Below are 26103 nucleotides of genomic sequence, written 5' to 3'. Positions count from 1 at the left end.
TAAGTTTAGTTAATTACAGATCACGTTGCTCTTATGTAAAAAGCTTCAAAGACCAAATTGATCTTTGATAGTGTAGCAGTGAAATTGATTTTCCAAATAGTTTAGGGAAATAGCAGTCTAGTTAATCAAGAACAGAAGGGCCAGAATATCAAATGGTAAGAACTATGAAGCAGCTGACATGGAAAGTTGTAGCTTGTATTATCCTAGATTAACGGAGAAACCTACAAGGAGGTTTACATACACTTACGGTTACAACAACATATAATATGAAATAAACTTCATTATATAAATTAAACTAATGATAGCATTAGACAGGTAAAACACAGTATGAATACCACCAGTCCATATCAAGGGTATCATAAAATGAACACCTTTTTCACGTAAAATCGAGTCAGAACTCAATTCCACATAATTAACACGCAAACTCACACAAAATATCATTATTTTGACCTAATAATCACACATGATCACTAACAACCCCCACCAGCAGAAATCCAAAACTAATTTTTCTCATACCCTTCTTTAGTTGCTCCGTCAGTCCCTGCCACAGGAACAGCCACATAGCCGCCTTTTTTTGGGCTAGGAATCTCATCATACTCGTCCTCCTCTTCCTCATCATCATAGTGGGAACCACCAATGATGACATGGCGGTTCGTCGCCACGGCAAAAAGGAAATACAAGGTGGCTGCAGTGAGGGCCCCGCAACCGACACCGAAGAGGAGACCAGCAGCAACAGCAAGGATGTCTCGGGCACGATCTTGGAGAGAGGAGGCGAGGGGGGTAATGGCGCGCTGGCTCGGGATCGGACGGTCCAGATGTGAGGGTTGGGGTAGGTGGCGAGATACGTGGAAGGGGGAGATGATGCGGTAAACGGCGATGAAGGTGGAGGGATGGCGAGCGGTTAAGGATCCGTCGGAGGAGGATTCAGAAGTTTCAGAGGAGAAGGAGGTGAAGGAGTAGGAGATGAGGAGGGTATTGCCGGGGTGGAAGGGGCGGCCGGGCCGGGCGGAGGTGGAGCCAGATAGAGAGAGAATGGTGGCGACGAGGAAGAGGAGTGAGGCAGCGGTGGCCATGGCAAGAATCGATCGGAATAGGAGAGAAGAGAAGAGAGGATAGGTGATTTGTCGGTGAGGGTTCGGAGGAAAAAAAGTTTGTCTGACTCGATTTGATTTGGGAAAGGCTATTTCTCTTTCTTCTTTGGTTACTTGGTTAATTAGGGTTCAACTTCTTGAGATTTTAAGTTATTGGTACCCTATGACTCTTCGTGTAAAAATTGGAGAGTGGGTCACAGGGTCAGTACTCAGTAACAGTAGTAATCTATTTAACTAGTGGGGACCATATTTCAGTTAATCAATACAGGAAAGTTGGGACACCGATGAGGAATCTTGCCCGAAATCATGGATGTTACGCTTCTACGGTTTATGATAAAAAATCTGAGCCGGGTCTATGGAGCAGTATATACTGTTCGATATAGTCGTCCCACAGAAGTTGACCCGGACAATTGGGGGTTATTTTATTTGCAGATTTAGTGAAGTTCAAGATTTCATACTTTTCCTCCTAGGTTTATTTATTACAAAGTCTACTGTAACAATAAAAGAAAGAAAATCTACCGAATCAAATTGTCGGTTGCGTTTCACGTTTCGGTAAGACTTTAACTAGAGCATGGCTTTTTTTTTTGGACATACAATGTCAATTGGTAGTTTCATCACATGTCTGCACATGATGATATAGTTACAGAGTTGAAATTAGCTATAGGCCTATAGTTATTGGAGGCTGCATGACGTTGCAATTTACACAGCACAGTTTACTTCTATAACACAGATAAATAATAGTTTCATCACAGCAGTAAACTTTATATAGGATCATGTACTTCCCTAATGTCTACCATCATTTCACAGAAAAAAAGGAAGAAATAAAACGAGAAGCTGAAATCATTTTTTTTTTTTCAATTGGACAACTATAGGAGTCGGGAGATGCTATTAAATTTGCATACGCACGGTGCATCTTCCCTATGGAAAAGGGGAAAAAGAAAAACAAAGAAAGCGCATTTAAAAAAGAAGCAGCAGCAAATATAGACAGGCACTGATGAGTGGATTTTGGAAATCTGGTGGTGCTGTGGTGCACAAAGAAAATATTAATCACCAATCACAACAGATTATAGTAGGGATGATGCTCATCCACTAGATGCCCATTCAAAATTGTCCTTTCTAACTTGTAATCATTTCCATTTCTCAGCACTAACAAACAAAATTTGAGTTAATTCCATGCTGGTGAGTCCCACCACATACAATTGCCATATCGTTATATCTACACAGCCAAACAATTGCAACATATTAGCACGATATCCATATGATTAAGATGGAAAGGATCAAATTAAAAGTAAACATAGTAGATACCCCCCACCTCCTAAATACTAATTTAGGTGCGATGATCATATAAGATTATTGAAATACAAACAGTTAAGCAAAATTAATCTAGAACAAAATAAGGCAGCTGGTCCCATAACAATATATTTTAAACTACTTCAAACTAGGAACGATGAATTTACAAAAGTATTCTGAAGTACCCTCTAAAACTTAAAAAAAAAAAAAAACCTAAACTACCAAACAGAAAGGGCCCTGCTTTTGCAAATCATTTTCAAAACTGATCCCAACTTCTAGACAACTTCAACTTTTATATTTGCTTCTAGTTCTGTTTCAGCTTCTTGTCTTGACTCCACCTCAGGAGGACTCTGCTTTTGCAATTCTGTTGGGTCAGAATCCATCAGTGCTTCTCCTTCCTCCAAGTCGCCGGCACTACCACCACCATCTGCTTCAATAGGTGTAGCAACCTATAAAGTACATTTTGAAGGAGATCCCCAAGTTTAGAATATACTCGAAAAGAAAAATATTCTTAATTACTACTACAAGTTTAGAACATACTTAAAAGGAGATCCCCAAGTTTAGTACAAGGCATCAAGACCCACTCAAAAAGAAATAATTAGAGGTGCCTAATCAGTACAATGCCAGTACATTTTCACACTGACAACATAGGGTTTTATGGTCTAAATTTTTCAACCCCAGGGACTTGCACTTGCTTCAAGCAAGAGTGCAGAGACCAACCTTCCATTAGAACTTAATAAATTTGTTGGTGAGGCGCCTGTCAAGTGCATCGATGATATGGTGCTGATGTGCACTCTAGTGATGACCTGGTGCTGCATGGCACTCAGGTCAATGGTGGTGATGTGTTGCAAGTCTTTCTTCTCTAATGGAAAGGGAGTATTACAAACTGGGGCCAAATTGGACCCAGTGTAAACTACTACTTGATACTTTGATTGAAAATAATTATCTTATTCTAAAGAACAAAGTAAGAGAAATAGATGGAAACTAAAAAGAAGGTTGCTAATATCACTCGTGAAAATTGCCTCTCGCCCAGTACAGGATTCACTCTTTTTTTTTTTGCTTTAAAATTCGTTCATGGTTCACTCTTTTCATTTAAAATTCGTACAGGGTTCACTCCTTTTTTGATTTAAAATTCGTACAGGGTTCACTCCTTTTTTGATTTAAAATTCGTACAGGGTTTACTCTTGAAATGTATAGAGTTCACCTAATTTTTGTGCGTCAAAAGTCATGCCAACTAAAAAAATGGGTGACCCTTTGAACTACCACTTGCATTATTTACTATTTTGGTTGCACTGGAATGTATTACATGCAAATACAAAAGAAAAAGTTGTGTTCATGAACCTGGGCCTCTTCGGGCTGAATTGTGGGACCTTTGGTTTCTTCCCTTTTTGCCCTCTTATTCTTCTCGGTGGTTCTAGCATGCAACTTGGCACGGACATCTGATGGTAACAACTCTGGTGGTACTACCCCTTCGATCCCAATTCCAAGATCAGAGTACTACAAATAATAACACAAATCATCATAAGACATGTTTGCTTAAACACGCATTCCCAGAAAAAATAATGTAATAGATATCAGCTTATTAAAAAATCGTAAAAATGCAACCAAAACACACCCGACAGAAACTTTCCAGATCTTGTCTTGCTGCAAATCGAAGCCCTTTCCAACAGTACACCTGTTTCAAGAGTCATAAGACATTGTACTTAACTTGTTAACCATCTTTTATGCTTGTAGCATGATGTAAAGACAAGGAATCTGACAATACAAAATTTTATAACTTACTCGGTTGTTCTTATGGTGATATTCAGCTTCAATCCCGGAAGCTGGATCCATCTGATTACCACAAAGGAGGAGTAATATATAATAATGATTCTAGAAATAAACATAGTCCTTTGTTATTATTATTTTTTATTTGGAAAGATGCATCTGCTACAAACTTGACTGGCTGTACCAGTCTGGAAAAATGTGAGCGCTGGACAGGTGTATGTCAAGTACAGTTTAGTATGTACTGGTACTTGGATATACTTACGTCTTCTGCGAGTGGCTTCCAGTATTCATTAATTGATGGCATGCTGACGCGCTCAGGGTCTGTCAGAGCATTCTACAACATAAATAAAGTTGTCAGAATTAGATATATGCAATTGACCTTTCATGCGATATAAATATTAAAGAAATTGCACCGGAAGCTTGCTTTAACATCACAATATTAGTTACCAAAGCAATTTCCAGCATCAAGCTTAAAAAATAAAAACAGAAGGGCAGGAATTGCTTACAGGATTTTGATCGGACCATTTCCAGAGCTGGCTTAGCTCCTTGTTTCCCAATCTCCATCTAGGTTTGCTACAAAAGCAATATTTTGCAAGATAATTGACAAATTTATGGTCTAAAGAAAAGTGGCTACATTACATTCAGAACTAAATCAAATGCCATACCGTTTTCTCACACCATCTTGAATTGCTTTTTTCTCAGTAGGTTGTTTCTCAAAAGGTAGACAGCCATCTCGTTTCCACCAAACCTATACATCCAACTTATGAATTCCACCTCTAAAGTAAACACCTTATACCTTAAAGCAAGAATGAAAACTTATATTAAAAAACATGCTTACCCAATTTCTCTCTCGCTCTAATATATGTTCAATGCTCTGGAGAAATTCCTTCCCTTTTGGTGGAATGATCTCTAAAAGTCTCTTAACCCGCTCTTCACACAACTTAATTTCTTCTTTCTGAAAAAGGAAGATTAGTGTCATTTCTAGTAAAAATTTGAGGAAGAAATAAGATACAGATACTAACCATGCTCTCTGAGGGGCTGTCTTTCTCACTCTTTCCAGGTGCCTGAAAAAAGTTTGTTAATCTCAAATGGAACTATTAAAGAATATATGGATATGAATATTGACATATCTTTCCATACTCCTGCAGCAAGAAAATCATGCATGTCCCTAGGAAACATATCAAGTATTTCTTTCTGCTAAAAGTACATCCTTTTCTATTAGACTAAAATGATGCTCAAGTAACCATCCTAGGCAGCTGATTGGAATCTTTACATCAAAATCAGTAGAGCAGTATTTCTAATATTTTCCACGATTAAAAATACATACAAGAAAAATTCTCTTTTATTTTACAGGTAAACAAGAATTATTGCAAAAAGCTGTAACATTGGGGCAAATTTAGAAGGAGATTATGAACTGCGATATTGGTTTTATAAGAGAGTATATGACCTTCAGATAGTCAAATAAAATCAGACACTGAAGAAGGACATGGCGACGAAAACTAGGGTCCTTCAGCTGGCAAAAAAAATATCACAGAGTAAACAAACCTATGTGAGAAACTTTTCAATGTCTTCTTATCTGAATAATATCAAGCGTTTTACAAATATGAACCTCAAGCCCCATAAGGTTACTGCTAGTAAGGTACTTAATGCTAAAAGTAGCTTCTTCCTCTTGTTCAAGATTATTGGCCTTCCCTTCATCCTCAGTAAGAGGTTGCGCTTCAAATGTATCCAATACAACCTAAAAATTCAAAAACAATATTTTGTTTGCGTAATGATACATGACAAATTAAAAATAGAGTGTTGTACTAGGATTATACATACCGCTAAGTTGCCAGCAAATTTTTGCCATTTGGGTTGACTCAATGTAGTTTGAGCTGGGTTGCTGAAATGTTCCTGCATGAACAATGATTAGATTATTTATTTGTCTTATTATTTGCTTATTATTTACAATAAGTTTCATGAATATTTAACATAAGTTTTTTCAAAGAACTTAACAAACCATCTATGGACTCCATAACAACCCAGCAATAATAAAATTAAACACTGCTTAACACTCTACGCAATCACACCTATCAAGCCCACAAAATACAGAGCATAGAAAGAAGATACAGATCTTAAGCATAGAACACAAATAGTGAACAATATTTCAAGCTCGGTTCACAACCATAATCAGATCATGCCAAACTATTATTTTTTATTTATCTCTGTCTATTTCTATCATTTGTATATGAGGAAATGTAAGCTCCTGCAAAACCCTCCATAATTTTAAACTTCATTGGCTTAATTGTTCCAATAACATAGAACTATTTGGTCATAAAAAAGGGCTTTAAAAACTGCTCAAACAGAGAATTCATTATATCTGTACAAAAAAAAAAAATACTGAACACATTTCAAGCTCGGTTCACAACCATAGTCAGATCAAGCCAAACTATTATTTTTTATTTATCTGTCTATTTCTATCATTTTTTTCTGAGGAAATGTAAGCTCTTGCAAAGCCCTCCACAATTTTAAACTTCATTGGCTTACTTATTCCAATAACAGAGAACTATTTGGTCATAAAAGGGCTTTAAAAACTGTTCAAACGGAGAATTCATTATATCTGTACAAAAAAAATCAACTTCATGATGCAGAAACCATACCTGCAGACTCCACAAGGTTTTGTAGAATTTAAAATCAATAGGCACCCCTAAATTTATTAAAATAAAAAATAATTTAATCCGATGAGAAACAAAAATACAAAGCATTTCTTCTGACAATAGGTGAGATGAAATTAAAGATGTAATAATACCTTCAGATGCCTCCTTCTCATACTTGGTTTCATTCGAAGTATTAAAAACTCCCTTGATATTCACAGCTGCAAAATTGATAAAGATAAAACTCAACAATAACAACAACAACCAAGCCTTTAGTCCCAAACAAGTTGGGGTAGGCTAGAAATGAAACCCAATTGATGAAGATAAAACTCCAAGTAATAAAATATACTAGTTATATGCAAGAAAGATGGAGGTTGTATTTACCTGATCGTTCTGACAAAGGGAAAAAATGGGCGAGAAACATAAGAATTCGACCACATAAAACAACATCATTTGCCTGGAAGTTAAGTAAAAATAAAAATAATATAATGGCACACTAGTTGAGTAGCATGTTTGATCTTAACAAAATTTCTCTTCAAGATGTCCAAATTTTTAAAAAAAGCACACCTTTGAGAGTCTCCTAAGCAGCTGGTTACAAGTCCTTAGCATAACTAACTTTCCGCGACCAAAAAGCTCTTGCTAAAAAGAGAAAGAGAGAGAGAGAAATTAAGTTAGCTAAGCAAGTGGTTTCAAAACAGATAGCAGGCACCTACATACTTGGTGAGTACAATTTACCACTCAGAACACACCTTGCCCAAAATATCTTGTTTGCTTTCTATATATGCAAACACTTCTTTGCAATCCTTTATAGTTGACATCTCCGTCAAATCCTCTAACAACTGAAAAATCATGCCTCCTTCCACATGGCCTCTTTCACATAAATAAAGCACAATATCTGGAAAGAAAAAGAACAAACAGAAAATTGTCATAACCTAAATCAGGATTTTGAAATGAGCATGGACTTAAAGTGACAAAATGAGAAAGTACCAAGAAGGTGAGGTATTTGACCACCATTTTGACTGCGTTGCATCATCCTCTGACCTGATTGAACTGCCGATGACTAACCAAGGAAATTAGATTGTTCAAAAAAAAAATTTAGTCCATTTTGACATAGTAATGCTGTTAGTGGCAACCAGTTGAATGGTAGCGCCTCCTATCCTTAGGATTCATTTGAAATATTGAAATCACATTGCAAAAAGACAATAAACACCAATTTGTGGTTTGCTTTCTTTGTTTCAGATATGCAATGAATAGTAACCGGCACACTGTATTCACATAATTTGTTTTCCAGGACAAATAAATGCATATATGCAATTTGATTGAGATTTAAATGAAAAGGGAAGAACAAAAGAGATTAAAAGCTTACAACTAATTCTTGGAGCAAGGTTCTAAGAGCATTTTCCAACGATTGGTTTTCATCCAGGACCAGTACCGTTTGTTTCTATCAATTTAAAGCATAGCAAAAATTTGAAAGTTAATTACAGCACAAATAATATTACGATCATGGTGATAATAAAATTACACAACACCAAAACAACATAATCTAGGTAGTTACCTGAGGCTTAATAGCTTCCTGCACTGCTCGAAGTGCAAAATTTTCTGGAGGTTCATCTTTCATAAGCACATCTGTAAACACCCCCTGAGATATTTAAGAAGTCAATGTGTTACCAGAGAAGAACAGATGCTAAGTTTCTATAAGCACATGTAAAAATCACGTGAAACCAACATGAAAGTACATGAACATCAGAATTCAATAATCTTAAACCTATCTTAACTGAAGAGAAACCTTAAGCCCAGAGAATTTGATAGCAGTGAATAGTAAATATATAAGCTTCCTCCTCTGATTTTGTGTGATTCCATGTGGCTTCGAAGTTAAGCTAGGAATTACAAGATTGGCCACGAATTGCAGGAGACACTCACTCCGAAAGAAACAATCCAGGTGTTATTCCTACCTAATTCCCTAACCTACTAACTGCCAATCGCTTCCACAAAAGTTCCGATTGGGCTTTCTTTTCATAACCAACAATGAAGAGGGGAGAGAGAGAGAGAGAGAGAGAGGGTTGAATAAGCATAGTACAATGATTCGGTCGCGATCGGCGTGGGACGAAACAGGGAGGGGAGAACGATCCTTGGAGTGGTGGTGAAGAAGGATGCGAAGTCCCGGAGCGCCAGAAGTCGCCTCTGCCATTGCCGGAGTAAGTTGCGATAGAATAGAGTTCCGACTGTGACGAGTTCCGACGAGGTTTAATCAGTATTCCTATTCTGGCTGCTTCGTTCGGAAGATTAATTGGGCTTTATGGGCCAAGATATTTGGGCCGCTAGAATTTGAATAGAGCAGGTTTAATGAGATTCTTGTAAATCGGTGTTCCTTGAGAAACTGCTCCAGGAAGTCCAATCATAATTCCGACCAATCTCATCCGAGATGGTATAAATGGACTCCTCCAATATTCATGCTAGAGCAGATCGGACGGTTTAGATCCAAACTCAAAAGACCCAATGTTGCTACAAAAAGCAGACAAATTCTGCATAAACAAACGTTCAGCAAATCAGATTCAATCTCTTTGGGCGTGAAAATTATCCTTTATTTTTAATGATCTTGGCCATTTTTATTAATACCTTAAAAAAAAGAGATTTTTTTTTAAAACTGCCTCCGCATTATGTTTTTTTTTTTAAAACTACCTCTGTATTATGTTTCTTTTTTTTTAAACTGCCCCGACCGCCAGGTCCACGGGCTGCCCAGATCTTCTAGTAGACCACCTGGGCCAGAGGCGGCCCGCTAGATGTCACAATCTAACCATATGATACTCATAAATATATCAAATGTCTTATTTTTTGACATACAAGAAAACTTTTTATTCACAAAATTATTTAAATCAAAATATTAAGATCTAAAAAAAAAAGCACCGCCCGGCCCCCAGGCGGTCTGGTCCCTAGCAGACCGCCCCTGACCCGGACGGTCTACTAGAGAATCTGGGCCGCCTGTGGGCCTGGCGGTCGGGGCAGTTTAAAAAAGAAGAAGAATGAGGGGGCAGTTTTAAAAAAATCTTTTTTTTTTAGGGTATTGGCGGAAGATCATGCAAGGAGTTACTGGTTCAAATTTCGGCTGAAAATTTAGTTATATAAATATTCGAATTTGAAAATTTAATCCTCATTTTATCTAAAAGAAAATCTCTTTAGACTTGTGACGAATGTTCTCATATAACTGCCCATAATTATTTGGTGTATAAATAATACTATTAAAAAAATCTTCTTTTCCTTTCCTATTAAAAGAAAAGTTGTCGGTCCATTAATTATAGGGTTTATTTTAGCCTAGTGATCTACTTATCCAGAATACACCAAAAACCAATCCAATTATAAAATAGAATAGAGAGTGTAGAGTTTCGAAGAAGAGAAAATGGCAAATCAAATCAAGGCATAAGGTACATGGACAAATTTTAAGACGTGATTTGAGAAAATGGTGATTTGTAAAATTTAATGCGGAATTTGGTGTGGTCTTCTTCAAAATTTTGGTTTCTAGTCTGTAAAATTGCTTGTTGAGTTTAGTTGATGTTTAGCTGCTTGCTTGCTCCCCTGTTTCCTCTGTTTTGGCATTTTCCTTTTTTTGTCAGTTGCCATAATTAAATAAGCTCAAACAGTGGCTGTTAGAAAACAGCAATCTTCCAAGTAAAAAAAATTTTTTAGGCCCTTTGAATATCTTATTTTTTAATGAGTATAAAATCCATAAACTTCATCCCACCACAATCGTATTCAGAAAATATCATAAATTCACTTTTGATTTATATTTTACAATATATCAACTTGTCAAATCCACCACACCCTGTATCGATCATTGCCACGTGTGATGGGGCCTAACAGTTTATTTGTGTCATGATTTATACTGATTTTTTTTGTTTCCATAGGAATAAAACCATGCAAAAACAATTGAATGATCGATCCAATAGTGAAAGGTGACAGGAAAGAGCACGTCTCATCTCATTTTGAAGATGCCAGTTAAGTTTTGTTACACTTGGGGTAGCCCCAAGCTAATTACACAGTAAGAAATACATAAACCCAGAATCCATATCCAGTAATGTAAATCCAAACATACATTTCCTCTTATTTTACATATTTAAACTGAAGAAAATGGCAAAGGGCACTGCAAGCAATATATCCATCCCTAATTGAACCGATGAATTCCATAGACCTAAAACCTATATGAACTACACATATGAAGAAATTAAATCCCAACCAGCTAGCTATATATATTACACATGAATCAACTAAATCAACCGCTAATTAACCTTCAAAAAAATAAGTTGCGTGGTTGAGCACCGCATTGACCAAAGCAGTTGTTTGGGGAAACGAATGAACTACAAGGGAAAGCCAAAGCAAGATGATTCCCTCAAGAAAAATTGCAAAGGCCAAATAGATATTCTGTTGAGTTTAACGCTTGAGATCAGAGAGTTTTTATATGATGAAATATTGTGTCTATTTCTTATTTTGCTTTCTCTGTGTACACGGCTTATATAGCCAGAGTTATAACGGTAAAAAATTATAACGGTACAGTCTCTAAAAAAAGGAAAAAATAAATTGAATCTCCTTAAATGTGAGCTCTTTATTTTTCCTAAAAAGTGCCTATGACGAAAATACCCTCACGGGTCTGAGGCCTTTATTTCTCAACATATTCTTACTGTAACTAGCTGAGCAATGGTGAGTTTCTTTCAAAACAATTGATGCTCCAGTGAACACCAGGAACAAACCCAAATGACGAAGCTTCTTGCGCATCATGTTAAGACTTAAGATCATAATCATCACACTCATCAGGAGAGAAAACCGGAACATTTTCATGGGCCACCATAGATTAATTCCAACTTCGACAGTACTTGATTTCTTTAAAATTTGGAGAGTGAACTAGCAAGAAGAGCTGGTGGAGCGGAGAGCAAATATTTATATATGATAATGTTGGTTGAGGTGCGCCATAGATTAGATCTCCGAATGCAGTTCTTGATTTCTTTAAAATTTGGAGAGTGTGATGGTGATAAACTAGGAGAGCTGGATATATAGGAGAGCGAGTAATATAAGCCTGAAGAGATGCATGGGTATTTATAGGTGTGCAAACCAAAAGGAAATTTCCTGTGAATGTTAACTGAATGCTATGAAACTTTTCCTTTTCAGTCCTTTGCAAAATTGAGAATCAGGATGAGGATTCTTTGAAAATTATTCCAAAAAATTTCAAAGGACTGAAGAAAAATAAGTATGAGGAGTTTTGAAAAAAAATATATATATAAATTTCAAGAGACTGAAGAATTATATTCAAAGGGCCGAAGAACTTTTTCAAGGGATTTGCAATGTTGTTGTGAATCCTTTTAAAAAATTATAGGTCTCATTCCCAACATTGCAAAACCTTTGAAAAATTCTTCAGTCTCTTGATTTTTATTTTTTTCAAAAGATCCTTATCCTAATTCTCAATTTTCGAAAGGACTGCATAAGCGAAATTTTCTTTCCATTATGGAACTTACCTGGAAATTTTCATCATAGGCTTTTGGTTGATCCATGTGTAAAAGCTAGTTGGGAAATTATACGAGGGATTAGGGATTGCTCATGTGTACAATCAAATATTGATTTTTGTATGCATGTATTGTTCATAATATAAAATCTGATTATGGGATCATTTTATCAGTTAGAAAATTTATAATTAAATTATTTATGCAAGAAAATGTATTAATGATGTCTTACGCCGATATAAAGTTGTAAGTCAAATCTGTAGAAACTTTAAAATAAAATTATTTATGCAAAATAGTTGTAAGTCTCTTTTGAATTGTTTTTTTTTTTAATTATTTTAAGTTTTCAGAAATAGAAAATTTCCTAGTTTTTAGTGTTGTTTGGTATTGTCGAAATTATTTCATCTCCGAAGCCGTTCCCAGATTTACCTTAAAAAATTTCATCAAAAATATAAAACTTAAGATTAAGTTTTAATGGTTTGATTGGATAACCAATTAAATTTCGATTCAAATTTCATCTTCATCATATCTTAATAATGAAAAACTATATACAATTTTATAAGTTTGGACAATAATATCGAAGACATTGAATAAATTTACTTGAAAGTTAGATTTACGCTAAAATCACCGTTTGACTATGATGTGTAACATTATGAGTTGTAAGTTCATGAAATATTGATTCTTTATTTTCAAACTCTTGATCAGTTTGTATGGCTAAAATATATACTCAATTAGCATTATATACATAGCTTTAAAATATTTCAAAATACAATACTAAGAAAGATGCCAAAAAGAAAAGAAAGCTTACTAAATTGCAATTTACATAATTTTAGCAAGCAAATATATAAACAATTCTAGCGTATATTTAACTTTTTATATTACGTTTAAATTAGATGTGTTCTCTATCATCTATGACGTATATTAAATTTACATAATTTTAGCAATCAAATATATAAACAATTCTAGCGTATATTTAACTTTTTATATTACGTTTAAATTAGATGTGTTCTCTATCATCTATGATGTATATTAAATTCAAGTAATTGATACTTCAATCGTTCATTAATCAAAAGATCGTTGGAAATTTCAAATCTATCCGTAAATGATAAAACATTCGGATTACCTTTTTTTTTCGTACTTGAATTCTCTATAATATATATCACATTTAACTTGTTGGATTTCAGTTTTCAAATCTATTTTTGACTATTTTCAGTAACTATCAAATTAAGATAGTTCCAAGGGATTTTAATCTGTTAACTTGTATATGGCTGAAATTTGTCTAACTACTGAATGCTACTACAGTTCAAAATTTTCAAAATTGCTTACTCAACACACAAAAGGCTTTCGAAAATCATGCTTACTAAAACATTATCTCTGTACAAGAAGTCACAAATTCAAAATCCAATACCTCATCTCATGCTCAAGACAGTCTTCACTCTTACCAGCATTTGGGACACAATTAGATTTGAAGAATAACAGAAGGCACGATCGGTCAACAGTTCACCTATCATGCATTTCTTTGAAATTTTTTCTTTTTAATGTTTGTTTATGCAAATAAACTACAATTTCACTGCTATATATTAAACAAAAAACCTTCATAAATTACTGAAGACATTCAGTTCAAAAGAGGCACTTTGCGATGCAATAGAATCATAAAGAAGAAACCACAAAATTGTTGGTTCTGAGCAGAGTGCCTTTTTATGTGTTGGAAGAAAAGTTCAAATCCCCTGAAAAAATAAAGAGCAGAAATAAATTAATAATCTTTTCTATAACATCATGTAGGCCTATTTTATCCCGAAACAACTAAACAAAAATGAATAGTAAAGTGACCAGTGAAAAGCAGAGGGGAAGAAAAGAAACAACCACGACCCACTACTGTTGTAGAAAATATATATTAATAAAAATATTAAGGATAAGAAATATCATACCAATTTTCAATTTCGATATGTATTGCCAGAATCATTAACAAACAATATGAATAACTCATCATCAGTAATTGCACCCAAATCCATTCTTCTTTCCAATGCAGTCAGGCCACCTCCATCTGTAATTGTTGTTCTCGCACCCCTATAGCCAAATATAAAAATATTCAGATTGCCTTAAGCAAAAAATAAAAAGAAAAAAGAAATATCATTATGACCAACATAATTTGAAACTGACCTGAACCCAGAACCTAACCCATTTGTCACTTGACAAGTTGACATTACCAAGTAAAAGTCTCAGCTTCGAATTAAGTGCAACTTTTCAATAAGTATATTGAAAAAAGAACCAACAGGTAGCCAGAATTAAACTTAAATGACAATAAAAGATGACCTATTATGCTCACCCCAATGGGTAACAGGGGGTGTAGTTTTTTTTTTTTTGTTTGAAGCCCGTAGGCGCTTTATTATCAAACAAGTAGCATTACAAGCCCTACCTTGGCAGGGGTTTAACTACAACATTTGTACATGTTTTCAAAGAAAAAACTACCCTGCACTAGCTCTGTATTCTCATTATCTACTGCAACTGAGAGAAGGTTGGAAAGGTGAAGCCAACATAGTGAGCTTGTTCCTTTCGTGCCCAATTAACAGGGGGTGTAGTTTCTGACTTAAAGAAATACCATAAAACCTGACCCCCACTTAGGGGGCCAACCAAGGCCCAATTTTGAAAATAAATAACTTAGCCCATGTATTTTTGGGCTATTATCTACCCCTGGTGAACAAGTTTGCCTACCCTCGAGTCAAATTCATTTTCTTCCCAGCCCAATATTTTTTTTTGCCCCCACTGCTACTCCTGTTTGGTTTGGAGGGTAAAGTTTAACCCTGATCCCCTTCCAGAACAAACACCAGAGATGTTTAACATTCTGCCCCCAATTCAGTTTAATTTCAGAAAATTGCCTTAATTGCTAGAATAAAGTACAAAACTTGCCTCTTAAGGAGATACTTTGCAAGATCATCTTTTTCAATCAGCGCACTATGGTGCAGGGCTGTCCTGCCATGAAAATCCTGAGCATTGATATCTGCACCAAACTGCAACAGTAGCTCAGCCATTGTTGTGTTCCCAGTCTGGCATGCAAAGTGCAACAGGGAACAGCCTTGGAAGCATTCCATGATATTTTGACAGTTTGATAGGTCATTCTGCCTATACTCTCTAGATTTTGAACCCGGCATCTCAAAAATGTGAAACATATTGTTGCTGATGATGTCATCATACCGGATGTTGGGGTTGATGCTTGATTTTATCAGTAGGCGGTATGTTTCTTTTATATCGTTAGATTTAATTGCTTCCCATAAGTTGATAAAAGATTCATCAGTCTCTTGGATGAGAAAGCTCCGATCAGCATACTACAAGGTTAGATAATAATTAGTATGATACTATGATTGAACGACCGGTTGTAAGAATATGGAAGGGGTGCAGTTCAAAACCTTGGATTGGATATATTTTTCCTTTCTTGAAAAAGAATCGTTTGGATTAGGCTTTCCAATTGGCCAAATGCATTTATCTGATTCATCCATCCTGAAAAACTTGAATTTCTGTCATGGCATATCAAATAAAAGTTCTATTTCGTTGGACCGAACTAGTTGAAATTGATATATCATATGACTTTCTATGAAGCAGTGAATAGCTAAATGAGGTTAGCCTTCTTTTGGTCCATGAAGTATTGCACTCGTTTCAGTTAGGCATCTAAAGTTTATTGGTTGAATTAGCCCCTTAGACTATTGTACTTGATTCAATAATGGACTTAACTGCTGTAAATAATGGACCACAATGTACCAGTTACAGGTATAGAATTGAAAATGACAAGAACAGATAAGTTGAAACACACGATGTTACAAAGCGTACCCCTCATTCTGATCGTGAAGAAGCAATTCATCCCACACGGAATTGCTGAATGTATTACCAAGACTTTGGAATAGGTCAATGACTACGGGGTCCCATACCTTCACATCAAGTGTTAATGACCTCACCTATTTCAGAAAAAAAAAAAAATTCATTCCATTCATATGTCAAATATGTCCAGTTAGACACCAGAACGGTATTATTTCAACAACAAAATTTTACCTTTGAAATATGGACCCCAAGATTCCTGTGGGCCCCAGAGCACTCTATGCAGACAAGAATACCAAGGTTCAGGGATGCCCATTCGGGGCTAGGGGCTTCACATTCAGCACATTTCTCATTTCCAGGAATACCCCTCATGATGTTGATAACTTTATTGTATGCTTCCTCAACAACTGATGAATCTGAGTCTTTTCCCATGGTGATGGTACCATCTCCTATTTCTGAACCTCCTGATGAAATCTGATAAGTGGCAGATAGAGCCATTGTTTCAGAATTTGTCTCATTAAATGTCACAAGTTTTGTTATATGCTTTAGTTAGCTTATAACCTGTCCTGAGGATACCGAGTTAAGAAGAGAAGTTATTGCTCCAGTTATTTTCTCGATCCAGTCCATTCGATCTGCTTCATTTTCAGCCTACAAAAGAAGCAAGAAACGGATTAAATTAGAGCCATATATAGATTTAACTAATCAATGTGATTCCTGTCCCAAATTCTCCCATTCCTAGATTTTTGTTGTTGAATACTTTGGACTAGAAAGAACAATCCTGCAAAAGTCAATATTTATATAATTTTTTAGAAAATGTAGTAATTTAGTTTGGATATTTTTTACTTATTAAAGGGTTAGGAAAGAAAAGGAAAAGCTTCAATTTCCAAAATAAGACAAGCAAAACTTTTCTAAACATATTTTGTTTAAAAGTTCAAATCCAAAAGATGCTACAGTAAAATAACTCAAATGAACTGCAGAAGTCCATAATAATACAAGAGAGGAGATTCATGTTTAGATATCACCATTAAAAGTATAATAGTTTATTATTAAAAATGCTACTGTTTCAAAGAGCTTACCCTATTGAAATGCAGAAACCTGTGGGGCTACATGAATAGAGTTTGTGTTTCAGAGAAGTAAAAAATTAAGAGTGAGGCTAGTGTACTATGCATAGTGTAGATTGGTCTGTACTATGGATCAATATCTTCGTTTAAAGTTTAAATAGTCGATCTGAACCATTCAACATGATCTCCATATGAAAATGTACTTGCACACAAAACTTTACATTTTTAGAATCTTTTTACTATTATTTTAGGAAGGTATAAAATCACTACTTTTATATGGTCTAGAATGTTTAGATCAAGTGATTTTCTACCTATCTAAAAAAAATAGTAAAAAAATTGTAAAAATTGTAAAATTTGATCTAAAAGTACATTTTCTTATGGAGATCACGTTGAACTGTTGAGATCAACTGTTTGGACTTTGAAAACGGAGATACTGATCCATAGTACGGACCAATCTGCGCTATGCATACTACTGTAGCCTCACTCATAAATAAATGCATCTATGTTCTCTTTCCTACCTGCAAAGTGAATGTCTTTACTGGCGAAATCAGTCTGAAGGAAAATCGAAGATTTGATTGTTCAGAATCAAGCTTTATTGTTGCTATTCTAAGGTCAACTGTTTGGTACCCAAGGTGGTCTTCTCCCTTCGATGGTGACTTTTGGTTTGAAATTTTAAACCTACCAAACATTCCAGAGCCTTCTGACGAACCATTTGATTGCTGAGATTGACCTCCCTTAAAAAATATTACAATGGAATGATTTAAAAATAAAAAAACGAAAATTAGCAACTAGTTGTGTTGACTTGAAAAACAAATTTATGCATTAGCATTCTATTACTATTCTGGCTGGAACTTGCTGAGTTTTCATAATATTCCATTTCCTGTTTTGTCCATAATTTAAAACGTCTAAGCCTCACTCACCTTGTTTCTATAATAAAACAATGTGCCATGGCTATCAAGAACAAAAAAACGCCTTCTCCAATCTGCTCTTAAGTTTGACGATCGTTTGAGTAGATAACCTTGTTTGATAATTTGAACCTGAAAATAAATTTAAATCATTAAAAAGTATTAGATAAAGACGGCTTAATATACTTCTTATATGACACACAGGACAGCCATTCAACGTTCACATCTTTTGCATTTGAGCATCCAAAATTTAAAATTTGTACAGTATTGCATTATCAAGATATTTCAGAAAAGCCCCTACTGTTCATAGTTTGCCAGAAAACTAAACATTATTGAAAAAATATGTCCCACTGTTTGCTAGATCTTAGTTAGTATGTAAAATGACAAAAGTAGGTAATTCTAATAAGTAAATTTGTATTTCTTACTGCATTGTTCTAAAATATGAGTGCTCATCATTTCTAGTTATGTTAATTCATTCCATTTATATTAAAAGCTACTAGAGACACATTAATAGCAGGTAATGCTTTGATTTTTTAAGAAGAGCATCTTCAAACACACAGCAAAATCTTCTATTAATTTCACAATCATGGGGTGGCTCTTTTGCAAATGTCCCTTGTGCATTAAGTACTCCAACCTCACAGATACTGATAAAGAGTAGTCAGGATAAGAAACAATGCTCTTGTTACTATTTTTAGAAATCTATATAAGAGTGAAGAAGGAAAAAAAAAAAATCAAATTTAGGTCAATTGCAGTGCATTAAATATTGGTAAGTTCCAACCAATATTACAGATACTTCACGACCTCAATTCTTACCTCACCATTTGAAGCAGGTGTCCCAATCAGACGCATGTCACTCGTAGAAGTGCCTCTGCTACTGAAAAATCTTGAATTAGCCAGTTCATCTTGAATCCTGAACTCCTGTATTCTCTTGGCTAGTTTGTCTTGCTTGCCAGCCATTGCCTCTCTCGATTGCATACAATATGTCAGTACCTGAACAGCAGAGAATTGATTTTCATTATTTTAGTCATTTAATTGACTTTTAGTTGAGATCATTTGAGCTGGACTGAGAGATCTATTGGTAGAATTGAGTAGTCTTAAGTGCAGTATTTACTAAGTAGCGAACCTTGGTAGAGAATTTATATTCATGCAGATAACATTTTTTGGGCATTTACTAAGTACGACTTTGTGACATTGGTTTAATATACACAAGAAAATAACCTCTTTTTTGTGAAGGTCAGAGCATTACCTGTTCAACAAAACTTTCCAATTTGCTCAGCATCTCATACCCCTGTATCACATGAAAAGGAAGCATAAGAAAGGTATACAAAAAAAATGAATAAATCAATATACAAAGTACAAACTAATAAGAACGCAACTATTTGCCTGCTTAAAGTATCTCAAGTGGGCATCCACAACAGAACTGGTAGCTTCTAGAAACTCGTACTTCTTCTTTGCCTCAATATTCGCAAGAGCAGTGACCTGAAATCCTTAAGACGAGGAAATATGTAATTGTACTGAGAGACAGGCAGCTCATAACTTGATAGTTAAAAAAACATCCATAAAAACTTACTAGATTGAACCGACATCTCTCAAAAGTTGACTTTGAGTTCTGCAGATCCTGTTTTAAGAAAAAAAAGAGTATGGCGCTCGTGAAAAATAAACTTAGCTGGCAATTATCAAGGTATTGCATCTACCCCCTTCAAAAGCAACAAATATCATGCATGCCCCAGAAAGACAGAAGTATTCCCATACAAAACATTAAATTTCCATGACCATCCCTTCCCAATATACATAAAATGTACAAAAGTAGCCCCTTTCTTTTTACCTGCCCATCCCTTCAATATTCGATGAAATGACAAAAAAAAAAGGGTTAATTTGGCATTTAAAAGGAAAGGAATAAGAATTGGATGAATGCTTTATATATAGAGGGGCATATGAAATAATCATGTCGCACGGGTGCTAAGTTATTCCGATGTTTTGTAGTAGAATACATATTCTTAAAATGAAGTTATACCTCTTCTAGGTCAGCAACAACCTCTGGTTTTGTACCTTTCTTTACTGACATGCATCTTTCACGTGCCTATAAAGACATTTAATTAGTTTTTTGATATTACTAGTAACCAATCTCCATCCTAATTGCAAATCCAGAGTTTCCATAAAATGACTTTGTATAATTTTTTTTAGTTTTCTTTGAAGGTGAAAAAACCATCAAACATCTCTTCTACTGGTGATGTTGATGGTAATATTTTATATTATATTACCTGGTCATACTCAATTGTAGCTTTGTCCAAGCGCTGACGACAATCCTACATTCATGAAAACAATCATTGTAATACTTTAAGGAAATAACATTAGAAACAAAGATAGATAACACTTCATATAACATACTAGATAATTAATTTAAACTAATCAGTAAGACAAATTGCAATTTAACAGGAGATTGACCTTCACATTTTGCAGATCTACATTGATGAATTGTGAAAGACGAGCACTTAGCATATGATCAACCTATTGAATGAATTGATAGCAGCACCATGTTACACTTAAAAGAGGTGTCAAGAATTTTTTTTTCAAATAATTATAATATAAATATAAAAAACTGTCAACATTTACCTGAGAGCATAAAAGATCCTTGTAAGTGCCGAGTTCCTTAAAGAAAGCCGTGAATTTGGCCAATACCGGCCCTGTTAAAAAGTGGACAAAAATAGCCTTCCTAAGATAATTAATCACTTGGTATAAATAATGAAAAAAAAAACACAATAACTTCAAATAAATTTCAAACTAAAAACAAAAACATAAGCTAACTGGAAGAGATCTGGCAAAACAAAAAGATAAAATGAATAACCTCCAACTGCAACACTAAGATGATCATCTTTCCCCGCCCCAAATGCTTCTAAACTCCCAGCAAAGGAGAGGTCTCCTTTGTAAGCATCACCCAATAATTTCCTGTTAATAATAAAAAAAATTACCTAAAGAACAAAGTACTCAGTGATATGTATGGTTGATTGTAAATCTGTGTGCTGGTATGTAAGTTTCGGTGATTTCTAATAGAATCTCGTGGTGCTGTCACCATTATATTAAAAAAAAGAACAAATAAGTTCAAGGAAATATTGACATCATCAAATAAATAATTGCATAGCAAAATACAAAAACTCACATTAATCCCTTGCTTCCATCTTGCAGGATTTCACAACGGTCTTTCAACTCGTCTACCGATGCTTCCATTGAAGAAACCTTTAGATCAAACAAACATAGATTAAAATTTTAAAATCAAACTATGAAGCACCTGAGTAGAGACAACTTAATTCGAGTCAATCGCCTTTCTACAGATCAGCATTTCAAGTTGATACTCTCTTTCTTGGTCAAATCCTATTAATCTATGTTAAATTAAATCAGGCTCCTTAAGATCTCTCTTAAAATTGATCAAAACTGAATACACACCTTCTTCCTGAACATTGGAGAATCTTCCAAATTCGCAAAAACCTCCTCCATTCTCTCTCCCTTTGCCTCTCTCTCTCTCTGCGATCAAATACAGACTATAGAGAAGAAACTAAAGCGAATCTAGATCGTTTCGTTTCCTTCTTCCTTTGACAAAAAGAATCGAAGGAACGAAGTACAGGGGATCCAGCAGCTGTTAAGACTTTTGTTGCTTCTTCGAGCTGAATACAGTGAAAGCAACGCTGCGCCGAGGAATCTCGAACGTTGGATCTTTAGAGTAAATGAGAGATGGATATCAAGCGGGACCCGAAAAAGGCCACTAGGCCACGTAGCACGCGAATTGAGATCACCTAAAGTAACTCTAATTTTTGAGTTTAGATCTGGCCCGTCAGATCTTCTTTGGCACGAATATTAAAGGAACTCGTGCGTTCCACCTAGGACCGGATTGGCCAGGAATTATGATCGAACGGACTAGATCTAAACTCAAAATTTAAGTTACTTTTCAGAGAATCCGGACTCCTTAGCACGCACGGTCAGATAAGGAAAGGGATGAACAGTCAACGGTTAGTGGGGTTAGTTTCCGTTTTTCATGCTGACGGAGACTACTAAATCTTGGAATTGGATTTCGCCAAATTATTTTCGACAAATGAAGATTTTAACAGAGAATTTTTGACTTCTTACAGCGAAAATACAGTAGAATGAAAACCGCGTTGCAAATAGTTCGTGCGCTGCTTGAAGTCAAGATTGCTCTGTTAAAATCTTTACCCCATTTTTTTTTATCATTTATACAGATCTCTGTAAATCTAAACTAACGTGTGAATTTTAACGCTAATTGAATGATTTTGATCTGATTCATGTCAATTTTAGCGCTAATCAAATGATTCTGATCTGATTTTAGATAAGACCTTGTTAGAACTCTTTAGACAAGAGTGAAGAGCCCCTCCCCTAATCTTACCAGGGAAAACTAATAATGGCGTTACTGAATTAGTAAAATGATTTCAGAAATGTTTTTCGAATTGAACGCGAAACATGCGATTTAAAAAAAGTTTTGTAAGGATAAATTATCGGCAGAATTAGGGTTGAAAACGGAGCGGATAGTGATAAAATTATATTCATATTTACATTTGAATGAGCGGATACGGATACGAATACGAATACGGACAGTAAACGGATGTCAAAATGAAAAATCAAATCCACCTGAAACGAATATGGATACGAAGCAGATAATTTACAGATACGGATTTGAATATGAATACAAGACGAATAATTGTCGGATAATTGATGTATATAAACTTTTAAGATACAAATATTAATAAAAAAAATTAATTATAAAAATTAATTATAATGTTGAAGAGATAGGAGATGTTCTATTGATATATTATATATAAAAATAAAAAATAGTAACAAAAGATAAAGTGGTGTAGCGGTTTGATACTTCATCATAAAGTCTTGACACTTGAGGACAAGGGATTGAATCCCAGTAGAGCTAATTATTTTAGCGCTTAGTTATGAGGATAGCGGGTCCGAAGCTTGAGGATAGCAGGTCCGATCACGTTCTGGACCGATTATGTTTTGGATGGTTCGGATATCTGTTCCGTTTAAAACTTTCTATTCGTATTTGAATCTGGATATTCTGTGGATATTTGATAATTATCCGGATCCGTTTAATTCGGATTCGAAATGGATATCCGTCGGGTAATCCAACTTCGTTTACACCCCTAGGCAGAAAGCAAGAATACAGAAAATAATTCTCTTATGACAGGATGGAATCTTGTTATAAAGAGAGACAAAGTATTAAAAAAATCGAAATGTGGTAGTACAGAAATCAAAATACATAACGCACTTCGGTGAAAATTTATTGACAGAACTTCAACATTAAAAGATATTTAAAGTGGACCACTTTGACGTATCCGCCTTGTTAAAATTTATGCAGCGTAAAAAAGTAAAAAAAAAAAAAAAAGTACAAAATTATAAATTCTTTTTTTTTTCTCTTTATGGTATAAATCATGATTGTTAAAATAACGACGTACAGAAAATACGACCACTATAAATGCATTGTAAGTTCATGCAAGTTTTTTTTCCCAACAATTTGTTTTTGCCATAATAATCACACTACAATTTACTAAATTTATTTCTGATCATGCAAACTAAAATAAATGATAAGTTAGCTATACAAAATTTTAGGAGAACCTTAAGTGGGGGGACATTACAAGAATATTACAAGGAAATACTTTGTGTTATCAGAAATTTAACACTCACACACAACACTGGTCAGATCACATGGAGATGGGAAAATAATAAACAAAATTTAGTTAGATCTTTATACAAGTTTTTAAACTTTAGGGGGTTAAATGTATAAATCCTCTGATTTGGAAAATTTACAGTTAGATCTTTATTTATCTTAAGTTTAAAAAAAAAAATTTTTTTTTTTTTTTGGGGGGGGGGTTTCAAATGTATAATTCCTCTGATCTGGTGGAAATTGAAGATTTTCCCCAAAATCAGAATGTTTATGTGGGTACTAGTTAGTGTTTGGTAAATGCCTCCGGGGGCCCAACCCGGACTTGCCCGTGCCACGGGTATGCACGGGTACGCGGGTACATGGGCACAGGTATTAAACGGGCCGGACCCGATTTTTTGGAAAAATACCCGTGAGAACCCGGACCCCCGTACCCGTAACCCGTACCCGTGAGCCCGTGGCAGATTTTTTTTTTTTTTTTTACTTTTAGTCTAAAATTCAAAATTTAAATCCAAATTCCCTCCATTTCTGTTTTTTAAATACTGTTTTTTAATTTCTGTTTTTTAAATTTTGTTTTTCTTATTTCTGTTTCTTATTTCTGTTTTTTTATTTCTGTTTTTCAAATTCTGTTTTTTATTTCTGTTTTTTATTTCTGTTTTTCATATTTCTGTTTTTTATTTCTGTTTTTCTTATTTCTGAATTTTATTTCTGTTTTTTTATTTCTGTTTTTCTTATTTCTGTTTTTTATTTCTGTTTTTCTCATTTCTGAATTTTATTTCTGTTTATTTTATTTCTGTTTATTTTATTTCTGTTTTTTTATTTCTGTTTTTTTAAATTCTGTTTTTTAAATAAGAAATAAGAAAAGCAGAAATAAGATAAACAGAAATAAAAAACAGAAATAAGAAAAACAGAAATAAGAAAAACAGAAATAAAAAAAACAGAAATAAAAAAACATAAATAAAAAACATAAATAAGAAAAACAGAAAAAAAAACAGAAAAGAAAAAACAGAAAAAAACAGAAAAAAAAAAAAAACCGGATCCAGACCGGACCGCCCGGCCCCCCGTACCTGGACCGTCCTGCCCCCGAACTCGTGACGGGCACGGGTATTAAACGGGCAGGGCAGGATTTTTGAAAAAAAAACCCGTGATGCCCGGCCCGTTTACCAAACACTAGTACTAGTTAAAAAAAGAATTATAACAAAAACAACCCTAGCTTGCATTCCTCTGCAGGCCGTGTGGAACCCTGCGTACAGATGGACAGATGGTGTCAGAACAATTAAGGTAATGAAGAGAACTGAAGACCTAGCTGTTATTAGCTATTTAACTAAAATATAATTGATTATTAGGTTATATTTTGTGGTATGTATGGATGTATGTATTGACAGTATTGTACATGGATGGTCTCACCTGATATAATACTTAGTTGGTTTTTGAGTGCTGCTAGGAGAACGGGTCATTGCTATCAGGATAACTAGCCTGATCAATGAGTAACTTGGTGTTTCAGCTAATTAATAAAACGCCTAGTAGTTTAAAAAAGTAATAATACCATAAAATTTCCAGAGTACAGTGATAATTATCAGATATCAATTTCATAATTACGGAATATTATGACATACCACGACAACCAATACAAAATGTTTTGTTTGATTCAAATATAATATGTAACCTAAGTAAAAAAAATTAAGAGTGAGGCTATGGTACTTTGCAATGTACGGATCGTTCCGTACATTGAATTCACATCTCTGTCTTCAAAGTTCAAATAGTCGATCTGAACTGTTCAACATTATTATCATATGAAAATATACTTGGAGGTCAAATTTTACATTTTTTGAATTTTCTTTTACTATTTTCTGAGATAATTAGAAAATAACTTGATCTAAAAATTATGACCATCTGAAAGTAGTGATTTTCTACCTACCAAAAAAATAGTCAAAAAGTTTCAAAAAATATAAAATATGGTATCCAAGTATATTTTCATATGATAATAACGTTGAACAGCTCAGATTGACTATTTGAACTTTGAAGATGGAGGTATAAATCCAATGCATAGAACGATCCGCGTGTTGCAAAGTACCATAGCCTCACTAAAAAATTAAATTTGTCTTTGATAACAATCATTTTATTTTTGTTGTAATGATAAATTCAATGCTTTCGACTACTAATTTGGTGGGTTTTGACAAAAAAAAATTAAAATTATATATTTTTTTATCCATGCAGTAATTGCAAAATAGTAATCTTAATCATATCCTAACAACACATTCAAAATTCAATTACGGTGATTTCTTTTCGTAGTAGTTGAAAATGAGCAGCAGTCCTATTCAATTAAGCTATATGCCAAAAATGGAATTTCCTGGGACAAATAAAAAACGGTGGTAAGAGATTCGGCAAATCTAAT

At 34.6% G+C, this 26103-nt stretch overlaps 3 protein-coding genes across 5 annotated transcripts; all 3 read right to left on the bottom strand.

Moving 5' to 3' along the window:
- Positions 1–262: 262 nt before the first annotated feature.
- Positions 263–1208, bottom strand: LOC144556698 (uncharacterized). The gene has a single exon (XM_078305094.1). The coding sequence runs from the start codon at positions 1071–1073 to the stop codon at positions 501–503; it is 573 nt and encodes a 190-aa protein (XP_078161220.1). The 5' UTR covers positions 1074–1208; the 3' UTR covers positions 263–500.
- A 1142-nt stretch (positions 1209–2350) lies between these two features.
- On the bottom strand, positions 2351–9043 carry THO1 (nuclear matrix protein-like protein). The gene is made up of 21 exons (XM_078304929.1): positions 8859–9043; positions 8337–8420; positions 8148–8222; positions 7769–7841; positions 7531–7676; positions 7349–7420; positions 7166–7238; positions 6937–7002; positions 6788–6834; positions 5970–6041; positions 5758–5886; positions 5596–5661; positions 5171–5212; positions 4987–5103; positions 4814–4896; positions 4655–4721; positions 4411–4482; positions 4164–4214; positions 3997–4056; positions 3723–3878; positions 2351–2830 (listed from the first exon to the last, which is right to left on the bottom strand). Exons 1-21 carry the CDS (start codon positions 8967–8969, stop codon positions 2657–2659), a joined length of 1836 nt encoding a protein of 611 aa, XP_078161055.1. The 5' UTR covers positions 8970–9043; the 3' UTR covers positions 2351–2656.
- Positions 9044–13753: 4710 nt separating this feature from the next.
- On the bottom strand, positions 13754–21682 carry LOC144556862 (ADP-ribosylation factor GTPase-activating protein AGD4-like). Of its 3 annotated transcripts, XM_078305340.1 has the most exons (20): positions 21476–21682; positions 21192–21268; positions 20880–20980; positions 20648–20718; positions 20480–20542; positions 20296–20340; positions 20049–20114; positions 19605–19652; positions 19418–19513; positions 19281–19322; positions 18848–19024; positions 18050–18166; positions 17648–17863; positions 16630–16716; positions 16303–16542; positions 16084–16208; positions 15666–15756; positions 15169–15584; positions 14190–14328; positions 13754–13988 (listed from the first exon to the last, which is right to left on the bottom strand). In XM_078305340.1, exons 1-19 carry the CDS (start codon positions 21524–21526, stop codon positions 14196–14198), a joined length of 2262 nt encoding a protein of 753 aa, XP_078161466.1. In that variant the 5' UTR covers positions 21527–21682; the 3' UTR covers positions 13754–13988; positions 14190–14195. The 3 variants fall into 3 exon arrangements, with proteins under 3 accessions (XP_078161466.1, XP_078161468.1, XP_078161467.1); XM_078305342.1 differs by lacking the exon at positions 19418–19513; XM_078305341.1 differs by lacking the exon at positions 20049–20114 and having other exon boundaries at positions 21476–21669.
- Positions 21683–26103: the final 4421 nt, after the last annotated feature.

Source organism: Carex rostrata, chromosome 7, assembly GCF_964058835.1.
Source record: "Carex rostrata chromosome 7, lpCarRost1.2, whole genome shotgun sequence".
Classification (NCBI taxonomy): domain Eukaryota; kingdom Viridiplantae; phylum Streptophyta; class Magnoliopsida; order Poales; family Cyperaceae; genus Carex; species Carex rostrata.
The sequence above is the reverse complement of the archived record's forward strand: the minus strand, read 5'-3'. Positions and strand labels throughout refer to the sequence as shown.